A 13744-nucleotide genomic window follows, 5' to 3' on the forward strand; every position below is an offset into this window, starting at 1 on the left:
TCTTTATTCCATTGGATATTGTTTCCTGCTTTGTTAAAAATTAGTCGGCCATACATTTGTGGGTCCATTTCTGGGTTCTCTATTCTGCTCCATTGATCTGAGTGTCCATTTTTTGTGTCAGGAGTGGTAATTTTTTTTTTTAAGTGGAAAAGACTTCTTGTGCTATTTCGGAGAAAATTTAAGAACTCAACGGTGTAGCATAAGTACAGATAATGGAATGATATCCAAGAGATAGGATTAAGTGATCAAAATAAGATATAGAATGTGTTGTGTTCTATGCTACTATTTGTTTAAAAAAATGCATATGTGAACACTCTGCATGGATATTGGGACTAATGTACAAATACATCAAGGGAGGAAAACTAGGAATATAAGAGGCTTTTACTATATGCTATTTTGTACTGTTTCCATTTTTTAAAAATATATACACATCTATTACCTAAAAATATTATAACAGTATAAAACATAAAGCAAATATTAAAGATTGCTTTGAAGGTCTATTTTTTTTCCCAGGAAGAAACCTTTTGGAAAAGCATTTTTAAGCTACTCAAATTACACTGACCCCAGTTAAGATGTGGTATGTCAATTACAGGGAAATTTAACTGAGGGTCAAAATATCTTTTCTGAAACTGTCAAAAAGCAAAATTCCTTTTACAGTCAGATGACATTAATAGCTGAGCAACAATGATAAAAACATTATCTTTTAAAACACAAGTTCACAAATTCTAATTCATCCCACATATTATAGCCAGATTGTTTCCAAAACATCATTTTAATTCACTACCTTGTTCAAAACCCCCTCAATAACTCTCAATGCTTACAGGAAAGAATCTTCCAGCCTACATTTCCAGTATTATCTTTTAATACTTTCCTCTACAGGGTCAAACATTTATTCAGACATGTCATTCCCCAAAATAGGTCTTGGCTTTTCTTCCATTTGGGCCTTTGTTTAAATTGTTTGTTTCTATTTCACCTCCTTCACCAACTGTTATTTTACTAATATTCCAAGTCTCATTTCTATTATTTATTCCACAAAACCTTCCTTGATTATCTAAATGAAGGGTTCCATCCTTTCTCTGAACACCTACCGCTCATTAGCTCTTACTAGTACCTTATTAAACTGTAATTGTTATTGTGTTTGGTCCTACCTTCCCTACTTCATAGATTTTAAGTTGATAGAGGGCAAAGACTATGACACCTACCATAGCACTATATCTTGCATTATACAACTAGAGAGAAGACTTAATATGTAAGTATGTTTGGAAGAAGTTAAAAAAACAAAGTAACAATTTAATTCATATTAAAGTGTAAATAACTGATAATAAAGCTTTTCCTATTTTGATAAAAGGACAAACGCAGACTAAAAGGGGGAGAAGTAAGGAAGGTAAGAACATAGTAACTTTCACTTTTATAATTTTTCCAAAATTTGTTCTACTAATCTGTAGTGATGGATATATAAACCTGAACGATACACTCTGGTATGAGTGTGTTTCTTAAATGAACAAAACTTAGGAACAGAAAAAACTCTTGAGTTCTGAAATTGTTTCTGAAAAACGGAGAAAATCTTTACAGATCAAATTTTCTCTTTGAAAATTATGACCTTTCATATTTCCTCTTTTGCCTTAGTTGTCAAGATGTGTCAAGAACTTAACTGCAATAACCATACTCACAGGTTTGAGGTAGTCTTCCTACTTTCTATCTTTAGATTTCATGTGTTTTTAGTTAACTCATTTTTGGAAGAAGGCTGGTTGTCAATTGTTATTATTATAGTAAACTCTCTTAATTTGCAGATATAAATTCACCAGCATTCTCAACTCAGTTAGTGGTATCACATTTCAATTAAACCCAGTCTCTATTTGGTCAAATATACTGGAAAATCAGGGCAATAAGTATCACAACATTTTACACTGCTTTAAAAAATGTTCAATGGGTGGGGGGGGGGGGGGAGTCTGGATGGCTCAGTCTGTTAGGCATCTGACTCTTGATTTTGGCTCAAGAGATTGAGCCTCGTGTCAGGCTTCATGCTGTTAGCATGGAGCCTGCTTAGGATTCTCTCTCTGTCCCTCCACCAGCTTGCGTGTGTACACATGCATGCTCTCTCTCTCTCTCTCTCAAAATAAACATTAAAAAAAATTCAATAGGTTTATTCATTCATTTATTCATGTATCAAACAAATGCTTTTTGAAGGTCTAATATGTACATGACTTTGTTCTGGTCTTTGGAAATAATCTGGTATACAAAACAAAGTCTATGCACTCACAGAACTAAACATTCAAATGAGGGCCAACAGATAAAGTAATAAATATTTATTCAACAGAACAACAGGTAGCAACAAATGATATGAAGAAAAAAGACCAGACCAGAAAATGAGAGAGTGACATGGTGGTCACGAAAAGCCTAAGATATCCAAGTGGAAATGTTGCATGAGCATTTGTATATGTGTAGCTGGACTTCAGGGAATAGTTTCAGGATACATATCAATTTGAGAACCATCAACATATAAATGGTACTATAAACCACTAGACCAAAAGAAATCACCTAAAAGGAAAATATATAGAGAAAAGATGTCCTAGGGACAAATACACGTTACTTTGAAGAAATAAATGGCATCTACAAAACCAAGTAAATATGTAACTGTATGAAGTGATTTGGATGCTTAATGAGTTGCACAAATTCTAGCCTCCAATAGAACAGTGAAAGGAACTCACACTTAGTGAAAGTAGCACCATGATATTCTGACACCCTAGATATATAACGTAACTACTATAGTTTCCTCTTATCCTTCTCTGTAATAAATAATATACTACATCTCAGAATTACAGAATGTTTGTCAATTTTATTTCCATGTCAATTTGAATCTTATCCCTAAATCTTATAAAGTGGAAATTTATCATATTTACACAAGAAAATTCAATTAACTCTCTTTCAGGTAGAAGGAATCATCTATTTAACTGGGCCCCTGGCAAGATTTTTTGAGAAGTGATAGCTATACAGACATGACATTTCTATGAATTTCTTTTATTTCTTACTCAGCATGTGTATCTAGTAATAATCTTACTTTTCTATACCTACATTTTAATATCAATTCAAGATTTGGTTGAAGCTATTTCCCCTATGGTATTACTTTATATAAAAATCAACATCACCAGAGAAAGTTGTAGAAAGTAAGAAAAGACCATACAATTCTTATTCAAAATGGTAATGTCAGAAGTATGTGTTCCACTCCCTATAAATATATCCCTTTTGAATTATATTTCCTTTAAATATTGTAAAACCTACAAAGATGATCATAATAATGTACTTCATATATAAATTAGTTTGTAGATCTAAAATGCTTGTTTTTGGATGCTTCCTAGGAGTGTCAAGAGAATAACATATTTTAACTATATTCTGTGAGTCCCTAGGTACCTGAAATATAATAGAGTGACTTAACTCAGTTTAATTTTACCATATGCAGTATCAAACAAATTTGCTGATTTCTTATGGAAATTACTTTCACAACAATAAATGTTAGTGTGAAGTGTAAATATTTAGCAACTTCTAAATGACCTGGGGAGAAAACAATAGAAAGTATTTGCATACCTGCTTTATGGCGGTTACTGTTATCACAAAGAATAATGGAAGTCCACTGGTAATTGGACTGGTAGGTGTATCAATCATAAGCTAGATTTACAGCAACAAAAAGAACCGAGTATTATATTTTTATATTGTACACGTCACACTATTAACATCTAAAATCTCGTATTTATTGGGAATTCTGAGAACACTATATAAAGTGTATATGATTGTCCACAGTAAAAAATAATCATGCATGTAGTTTAGTTCACAGTTTCACCAAGTTCATTTTGTTGGCCATTATATGAAGTGAGTAGAATATCTAAATCTATTGCATATCCACAAATATTGCTAGAGTGAACTCAGTCACTTCACCTTTTTAACACAGCGTACATAAGGTCTTCCTCCTCAGTATTTGTTAGAAGCAGACCTACAGCTGCTCAGAATCTCATTTTACATTTCTTTGCCCATCCTGGTAAATGCTGAAAAGTCTGTCAGCAATTTTAACCCTAGAATTCGGAATAATTTCATCACTTAAGAAAAGAGAATAAGGAATAGGGCTAGGAAAAGGATTTTTTTTTTTCTACAGGGATTTTGTTACATCTACAGAGCCAGAAGGGTACAGCTTAGAAAACGATGCTGTAATTATGATCTAAATCATACAACTGAGGTTTCAACAAATTGGGGAAGTAATTTTTGCAGTAATTATGTTTGGTTAGTTAAAACATGGACCCAATGGTTTATTAATGTTCCTTTACCCTGGACAGGCCAATTAAATTTGTTTTATTCCACAGACCAGCTGAATTCCTGACCTTAGCTAGTAATTTCACAAATGCATGTGATGTGGACATGGTTAGTATAAATTTCTCACTTTTCCAAGAAAACCAAGCTGATGTTCTATTGATAAAAACTCAGAAGTTTCTTCTCTGTTCAGGAAAGAAAGCAATTTCTTTAAAATATAAGTGTTTCTTCAAGCTTTAAAGTGACGTTATAACAAGTTTTTTTTTTCCACTGGAATTCCAGGTTCTATGAGAGTAAAGTTCAGAGTTTATACAAAAACCCAATGCCACACTGAAAGATACTGCTCGTGTATTATCAGAAGAAAATAACCCCTTTAAAAGAAAATGACAATCACTATTTTTAAATCTTGACTTATACTCAAATTTTATAAGCTATTCTCTTGATACTTTGATATTAGAGAAAAAAAAGTACAATGTGAAAATTAAGAAACTATCAAAGAGTTTATCATGAATAGACTTAAGAAAATGGTTCCCATAATAAAAATCTATATTCATGGGGATTCTTAAAATTAGAAAAAATTTTTAAATAAAAGTAAAATTTAAATTCAAAACAAAGGAAAAGTCAAAGAAAGATTTACTTGGACAAAGATCATTCCGTAGGCAGAAATGTGACAAAAACATGTGCTATATAAGTCAAAATATTTATGTTCTGATGCAGAGCAAGTGAAATGTAAAATTGGCTTTGATTACAATTATCAGCACCATAGCACATCAGTAATGAAACAATATAAAATTAATCTTAAAATTCACAAGCTATTTTTTAGAAATCTGCATGTGGTTTAAATAACTACATTCACTGATTACAATGGGGAAGCTATGCAGGAAAAAACTGATCCCATAGTCAAATGATTTAGAATGCAATATAACTTTTCCCTAAAGATAGAAGTCATTATATAAACTTAATCCATTGAGTGATAAAGCTTACCTGAACCAAAAATATAATAAGAAAATAAAAGTTTGCCACTCTTCTGAATTGTTCAAATAAATTTTTTGGAACAAAATTCCACACAGTATACTAAAAAAACAGAGAGAGAAGGATAAATTAACATTTAAAATAATATATACGATATCAATATAATAAGGAAAGCAAAATAAGATTTATGAAGTCCTTAGACAAATTTATGTAACTCTTGATGCTATAAAAACTATCTCGTTTTTAAGAGTTTCAGAACTTTTATTCTATTCTTTTTTTTCTTATACTATTTATTGGCAATTTTAGTGTAATTTAAAAAGATGAGATAAATTGGAATCTACCAATTTTGCTATTAAATTCTTGATTTTTTAGAAGTTGGAGAAGGCAAATCTAAAACAACATTTAATAATTTATTTTGGTCTTTGGTTACACAAAACTAAGTGTAAAAATAAACAAGGGCTGATAAAAATGCTGATTCCAGATACAATTTATTTTCCATTTTATTTAGCTCAGTATCAGAAGCAAAGGAAATGGTATAACTATTTTATTATTCTTTGTTAAGTACAAAATATGGAAAAATAACCAAGAATGTGAAAAAGATTAAAAAACACTTTACATAAGTGGTGGTATAACCACCAAGACAATCTCATAAAGGACATGAAAATCTGTCACAATGTCAATTTTTAAAGTAAGACTGTCACTAAATGACCTTGGACTAATCTCTCTGCACCCTACTTTGTGCCTCTATAAAATGAAGACAATAATAACCCTATTTTATAGGGTTGTTATAAGGCTTAAATAAGCTAATATATTTATGATGCACTTAGGACAGAAACTGGCTCATACTAATTGCCATGTGTCTATTATATTATTAATCAGCATATAAGCTTATAATGCTATATTATAAGGGTAATAATATGCCAAACATTATAGCACTGTTACTTCACCCTATATACTCTCTCAGTAGAATGTAAGATCCCTGAGGCTAGGGACATTGTTTTATTTACTGCTCAATCTCCAGCACTTACCACTACTACTCAGCACATAGGTGGAGATCAAAACTTTAGAAGAACAGATGAATAAATAAATACATACATACGGTAGAAATGAATTTTTTTCAGATGATTATTTGGATGTCAGGCAAATGAAGCCTTAGTGGTTACTGATCCTATTCAAAATTTCTAAAGAGGCAGTTTACTTAATTTTCTCTGGTGCAATGTAAGATGGTTCTAATTTCTGAATTTTCTTACTTCAAAAATTCACTTCTTAATCAGCTGAGATCTGAAATGTCCTTCCCCACATAAACAATTAGGGTTAAGTTCCCAGGAAAGCCCACAACAGTCTCTATGACCCAAGGATATATAAATAGTACAATACCTAACAACATTTCTTTCAGGTCAAATTATAATTTCAGTTCTAATCTGATACCCGAAACACATTTTCTTGTGGTAGTGGTAGCACTAGTGGCTCCAGAATCTGGGACTGGGGACTATGTTCAGGGCTCTGGAGAGAAGAGAGGTAGATGCTTTCCAGTCACTGCTCAATGTGTATCTCTGAGATGGTAATTTTGGGCCATACCATCCTCAGGTGATCTTAACTGGAGTCCCTTAGTTACCAAATCAAATGCGTAAAACTTTTTAAGAATCAAGTTGGCAATGTCCTAACTTCACATCAATCTTTTAAAATCATAACAGAATGTACTTTTGTCTTCCAAAATCTTGAAAAGAACAATTACATAAATTGGCAATAAGGTAACTGGTTTCAGGATATTTTCTTTGGCTAGTTCAATAATACATGGAAAAACTCAGAATAAATAAAAATTTCTTATGAAAACCAGCTTACAAATATTAGGAATTGTTTTTTCCAGGTTTTCTAAAATACAAAATACATTAACAGACTGAACAAGTCTATAGTCTGTGCTTATCCTATCATATGTAGAAGAGAAACTATAGGATAAATGTTAAATAATATAAAAATATTTTAAGAAAAATAATAATTATGCTTTAAAGTTATTTTATTATTATGTAATAATGGTCAATAAAATTAAATTGGAAGTATAACTTCTTTTTTAGCTATGTATATGACTATACAACTGATCTTTTTTCTTCAAGTTCTGATATTAGTAAGAAAACCAAAACATAATTATGAAACTACATCTTTTGTAAAGTTTAAATAAGGTAGTTACTATGGTAAATTAAACAAAGACGTATCATGCACCTACAATGTATAAGACTCTTGGGCTGTAAGAGGAACAAAGAAGCTTTCATATTAGAAGAAATTCAGAATAAATATCAATAGCTATATTGAAAGGTAAAGTAAATGAAGGAATATACAAAGAATTAAAATGAAAAGCAGTCAGTGAGAGAAAAATTTAATGAGGAAGGTCATATTCAACATGGGCTTTAATAGGGCAACATTCAACAGGCTGAAAATAGGGGGCAAAGAGAGGGAGACCATTTCAGGAAAAAAGGACAGCATGAACACAGGCAGAGAAGAGCAAAGTTCATCATGACTTTGTGAGACAGAAAATAATACAGTCCAGAAGAGTTTAAGGGAATAAAAAGGGAGCAGAAAGGTAGTACAAAGGGAATTTTAAAAGCCTTATTTATGGTCAAGAAAAAAATGGACATTGTATATAAATACCCACATTCCTGAATCTGTGGGTTCAGATTGGAAATGAATTTTCTATTTCCATAAAAACATGAAATTTATAACCTCTGCAAAAAATATAATCTATATCTAAAAAGAAGTGGTTAATCACATGAAATCACAGCAAAGGCACAGTAGTAGGGAAGTTCAACATGGGTTTATGGGATAGCAGGTAATCTGGTTTGCAAGGGATGTGAGAAATTACTAGTAGAATAAATAAGGGAATAATGAGAGAGACAGTCCTTATATGCTTTTAAAAAGCAATGTTTATTTAAATATCTATATTTTTAAAACTATGGTCAAAAACATGAACCGTAATACTGCTGCATGTGAATACGATCATATAAAGATATTTAATCTCTCAAATTTTCCAGGACACTCAGCTTTCAATACTGGCAGAGGACTAAAGTGGTCCTGTTACTCACAGCAGATGAGATTACAAAAACTAGATTATAAAATGGATCCTGGAAAGTATCCAAAATTTAGATAGAAACTAGAAAAGAGTTTAATTTTTAAAAAGTGCAAATGAAAGGAATATGAATATGAATTGTAAACTATGGCTTCTTAACCTGGAGACACTATCCAACTCTCACAGCTATGGCAGCAAACAGTAGGGAGAAAAATTATACCCTTATCACAAAATATGACAGATTTGAATTCAGGGCTGGAAAACTAGATGGAAATTTAAGGGGAAGAAAATACTGGTAGTGAAAGAACCAGGCAAGGAAAATGACCCAAATTCAGAATGTAAACTATCCAAACCCAGGATGATAGCTAAACTCTACACCAAAAAGGAGTGAACTACTGATATATGCAACAACAAAGATCAATCTCAAGATTACTGTTACATGAAATGAAGTCAGACAGAGAAGACTCATACTACATGACTATATTTATGTGATATTCTAGAAAAGGTGAAACTATAGTTATAGAAAACAGATCAGTGGTTGCTAGTGCTAGAGATGAGGAGGAGGGGGACTGGCTGCTAACTTTTTACTTCTGGATATACTCTTTATCTTGGTTGTGGTGGTCCCATGATGCTATACATTTGTCAAAACTCATCAAATTGCACACTTAAAATTGGTAAAATTTTACTATATATAAATTATACACAAAGTTAAAAAAAAACTTAAAATTTTCAAGGACTTTTATTTCTTGCATGATTTACTAAGAACTGTGTCATTAATCTAAAGCTCTTCTATTACCCTAGATTCTAACATTTTCCCTTCCTGCCCCCTGCTTTAGAACCACTGTCCAAAATGACAGATCTCACTAATGGGTATGTTGCATCTGTAAATAATGTGAAGGATGAGAAAAGGGGCAGAACAAAGAAACCACTGACCTAAGACAATACTCTTGGGAAAGAGGAGATCAGGATGACAGAGATACAATTAGTTACTCTGGAAGGCAGAGAAGGAGCAGTACAAAGACGCTTCTTAAAGTGGTCTATCAAACAATAGCAATGATCTAAGGAAAACTTTACTCTTAGTCTGATTCACATCCTAACTGCACTTTCCAATAGGTAACCAGTAGCTGCATATGGCTCCTGACACTTAATCAAAAATAAATTAAGATTTAATTAAAAATTATGTTTTTCAGTGGCATTAGCCATATTATAAGGCCTAACTAGCCCTAAACAGCTACTGGTTATCATAGTAGTACAGAAAACGTTTCCTTCATCATGAGAAAAGTTTACTGGGACAGCATTAACCTGTAATCTTCAGTTTCAAAATAAACAAAGACATCTTAAAAATGTTATAGAAAAAAATGAAACAAGGAAGAATACGTGAGTGAAGCAGTACCTTGGTACTATATATGTAAATTTCTTGTTTACAGAAGAGTGATAAAATTAGAGGAAGTCAGGCTTTAAAGTCACACAGAACTGAGTTCAAACTCCAATCTTGTCATTTAGTGTGCAACCCTGGGTAAATTATTCCCAACACTTTAATTAAAGACACAAATATAAAATGAGTATAACACTTTGTAAAAGCGATCTCAGAGTTGCTGTATGAATTAAATGATATGAGATGTACCTAACATAGTACCTGGCACACCGTATAAATATTTAGTTCCTCAGTTTAATTGCAACTAGGGATAATTTTTGGCATGTTAGTTACCTGGTATTAGCAACTGGCAACTCCTTTCATTTTGCAGTTCACAATTTTGGGTAAGATATATTTACCAAACACCATTTCCTTGAATTTTTAAGGATATAAATGTATACTGGAATAAATAAATTACTTTTCAAAACAAAATGGAACATATCTATAGTTTTAATAAGTGTTAATCCTTACCTTAGATGAAATGATCCGGTTATCTATAAATTTCAGAGGTGTGTAAAGGCCATTCTGAGGAAACCTGTTGGCTATGTAAATAGTTCTTGTGTCACTTTGATGTGGTGGGTCAAAACCCTAAGACCAAGCAAAAGAAAAATAATGACTAAGAAGGTTAGTTGTTATGATTCTTTATTGCTGGTTTTATTTAACTGACCAGATTGCACATATTATTACTGGCCTTGAACTGCATATAGGCTCAATCTAATTACTAGCAGAGTTAAGGCATATATATTTTTCTTTCCCAGGTAAACTAACATATTATCTTCAAATAAACACTTAGGTAATACCTCTGGTAATGAAAAATAATCCATACTGTTAGAAATGCTACTGTAAGGGGGGAAAATCATGTAGAAGATCTACAGAAGCATTTGAGGACAGTATTTCTTTCCTTCCCTTTCATTCCTAGGGGTTCCTTGCCTTTCTCTTAAGATGGATTCCTACTCAGTGATGTGGAAATTCTGTGTACCTATAGCCTAATCAGCACCTACTACATCTGATGACAGAGGTTTATATTTTACTTCTTCCACACCCAGATCAACTTGGTTTCAAAGAACTTTGATCCCACGAGACTCACAATGCACTGGGTAGGGTCCTGCCCAGATTCACTCCACATAATCATCTCTTTGTGGTAGTCATATTATCAATTGAATCCCTGAAATGTGGAGATGTAATTCTGGCCTCAAATTTAGGAAACCATTTCTCAAGGTACATTTATCAATGATCTCCAATGTAAAAGTTTTCACTGGGACAAGAATGCTGATACTTTATTCCCACAGTATTTTACTATTTTCCTAGGTGGCAAGTGAGTCTTCAATACTCTTTTGGCAGATCTTGGTGATCCTATGACAGGATGAAAGCAACCAACAAAAGCAAGACCTTTGTTTGTGGCTCTACTATTGCTACTAAGTTATGAAAAAGTTAACTAAAGCTGGTATTTGTAATTACAATGATCTACTTGTAGTCATTAAGGACTCTAATTTAGTAATCTACTAAGTAAGTAATGTGGCTGCCATTTGATGCTTGGCATCCTTGTAAAATTTCCATTAAGTACATACATACACAGATAGTGGAAATTCCCATATTACCTAGAGATATATTTTGTTTAGCACATCAGAATATTAAAGTGCTATGTATAGATTTCAACTGCTGTCATTCTTGGTTTAAAAAATTTTTATTCTGTGATCTTAGAAACAGCTACTATAAGACTGTGAAAATTAAATGCATTTGTATGCTCCGTAAAAAAACCATGAAGTTTCATTTTATTTGCTTATGCTATTTATAGTGATGACCACATTTTGTGGATGTGAATGTGCCATTATGTGTCTGATTTCAAAATCAGTTTCTTCAAGGATAAAATATGGCATGCATATTTATCTTCTTCCTAAATTTTCCTTTAAACATTTCACAATTTTTCCCTATAATAACTTATGGAGGGGGGTAAAGGCAGGCCTCATAATCAGAGTTGGAACTTACTGCTCTATCTAGAATACTGCAATCACCTTAAAGATATGTGCTACTTATTCATTCAACAAATATGTATTGAGGTTAAGTACTATGCTAACCCATGTAGGATTATGTGATTTGTTAATTACTCAAGCAAATCATAATATGCCCTAACTCAACAAATAAATGAATAAAGAGTTTGCATGCTACTGCTAAGTCCATGCCTGTATTTCTCAAAGGGGGTTCACAGGAAGTTTGCCAATAAAGTTCATAAAGTTATATAAGAGGGACACACTGGTAACTGAAACATTAGACTACATGAAGCATATTTATTCCACATCCACTTTGAAACCATGTAAAAATAACAGTAAATTACATACCATGTATGTAAGCTTCTGGAATAAATTAAAGAAAAAAGAAAGTACATTTGTGGGTCTGAAAGAATATATAAATCTTTAGGAAGATGTCAAGACAATTGAGACTAAGAACCACTGATACAGAATTTTATTTTTTACTAAATTCCACCAAGACTGGAATTTATTACTAAGTACATCTAAAGTTAAGAAACAAAGTGCAAAACAAAGACTCCCCTACAATATGTATGTTATTTATATATGTTACTATTGCAACATCTCATTCATGACTTCCCAGGATGCAAACATCCTTCTCCATTCATCTCTACTGACTGTACCAGTAATCACATACTAAAGTTTGAAACTCCTTAGATTCCTACAATTATTTCAAGGGGATATATTGAAAAGTTCCAAAAATAAAACCAATTTTAAACTGAATTTTAAGTGCAAAATCAGTATATTACAAAATATAGTAATTTAACATTAGATAATTCCAAAAGGAGATTGAGGAGTTTTTCCTTAATTCCCAAAGATGCTACAAAATCCACCTACGTATTTTGAGTTTTTTTCAGTTGTAATTAATTCACATGATCTCATTCAATCATTTTATAATCAATGGCATGTATATATGTGTGGATGTTATTTTTTCCACAAAAACAGTTAAATTTTATATTTGTGACTGCAGTATAAGTACACCTAGCTGTCCCTTATCGAAATCAAACCTCTAACTTCAGTTCATTAGCATCGCCTTCTCTGCAACAAATTAAGCCAGCCACAACTAAATAAAAGAATAACACTGTCCAAAAATAAAGAAAGTGACTTAGGGCAGGATCCATAAATGGACTTCAGGTCTGTGAATCTCTGAAATTGTATGCAGATTCACTTAACATGGGCATTTTTCCAATGAGAGTGAGCATAGGTTTCATCGGTTTCTCATGATGTAAAGAAGCTTAAAACCACTTATCTAAAGTCTTGCTTTTGTAATCAGTTCTCCATCTCAACATTGCAGATTTTAAAAACAACATAAGAGAATCTTTGTGTTTCAATAACACCTCTACTCTTTAACAGGAGGCAAAACAAACATGTGACCAAAATTAAGTGTATAACTATACTGTTAGTGTGAAGTTCAAGTACAGTTTCACACTTTTCTAGCGAGCATTAATAGCAAGTCATGGCACTAAGAAAGAAATAGAGTCTGAACTTCCTAATCACTTGGTCAAGGCTACATGCCAAGGTTGGCACACATCACATTTTCTGCTGTCATCTCAAACTACCCATTCACACCTTCAACCCCTTGATGCTAGCCTGCTCCTTTTTCCTCTGATTCACCTTGCCCTAGGGAAAGGAATTTAGATAGATTAATACTATTCTAGCCACCCTAATTTTATTTTAATTCCTGCTAAAAAGTAGGATACAAGCTTTGGAAACACACAACTGTAAATAATTTAAAAATAAAAAACTCTCATATTCTATAAAAGTATGAAATTCAAAACCTCTTTTCAGTCTGGATTTGTGAGCATACGTTAAATTCATAGGTATTTAAAAAGAAAAAGCAGGTAAGGTAGAAAAAATCTCATGACGGCATCTTGGGAACAAACTGACAACACATAGGAATGGTTTTAAAAGAGATTCCTTTTGTAACCAAAAACTGATGAGATCTAGGGAAACCAAACCACTAAATAGCTTTATAATTTT

The 13744-nt window shown here is 32.3% G+C and overlaps 1 protein-coding gene across 10 annotated transcripts in view; it reads right to left on the minus strand.

Annotated features, from left to right (window-relative positions):
• The window catches only part of ATP11B (ATPase phospholipid transporting 11B (putative)), a 127063-nt gene that overhangs the window by 87087 nt on the left and 26232 nt on the right, over positions 1-13744 (minus strand). For all 10 annotated transcript variants that reach the window (XM_043594811.1, XM_043594810.1, XM_043594819.1 and 7 more), the window contains exons 2-4: positions 10212-10328; positions 5281-5370; positions 3583-3663 (exon numbers count right to left, since the gene is read on the minus strand). In XM_043594811.1, the coding sequence (XP_043450746.1) occupies positions 3583-3663; positions 5281-5370; positions 10212-10328 (288 nt within the window). The remainder of the gene's footprint in view (positions 1-3582; positions 3664-5280; positions 5371-10211; positions 10329-13744) is intronic.

Source organism: Prionailurus bengalensis, chromosome C2, assembly GCF_016509475.1.
Source record: "Prionailurus bengalensis isolate Pbe53 chromosome C2, Fcat_Pben_1.1_paternal_pri, whole genome shotgun sequence".
Taxonomy (NCBI): domain Eukaryota; kingdom Metazoa; phylum Chordata; class Mammalia; order Carnivora; family Felidae; genus Prionailurus; species Prionailurus bengalensis.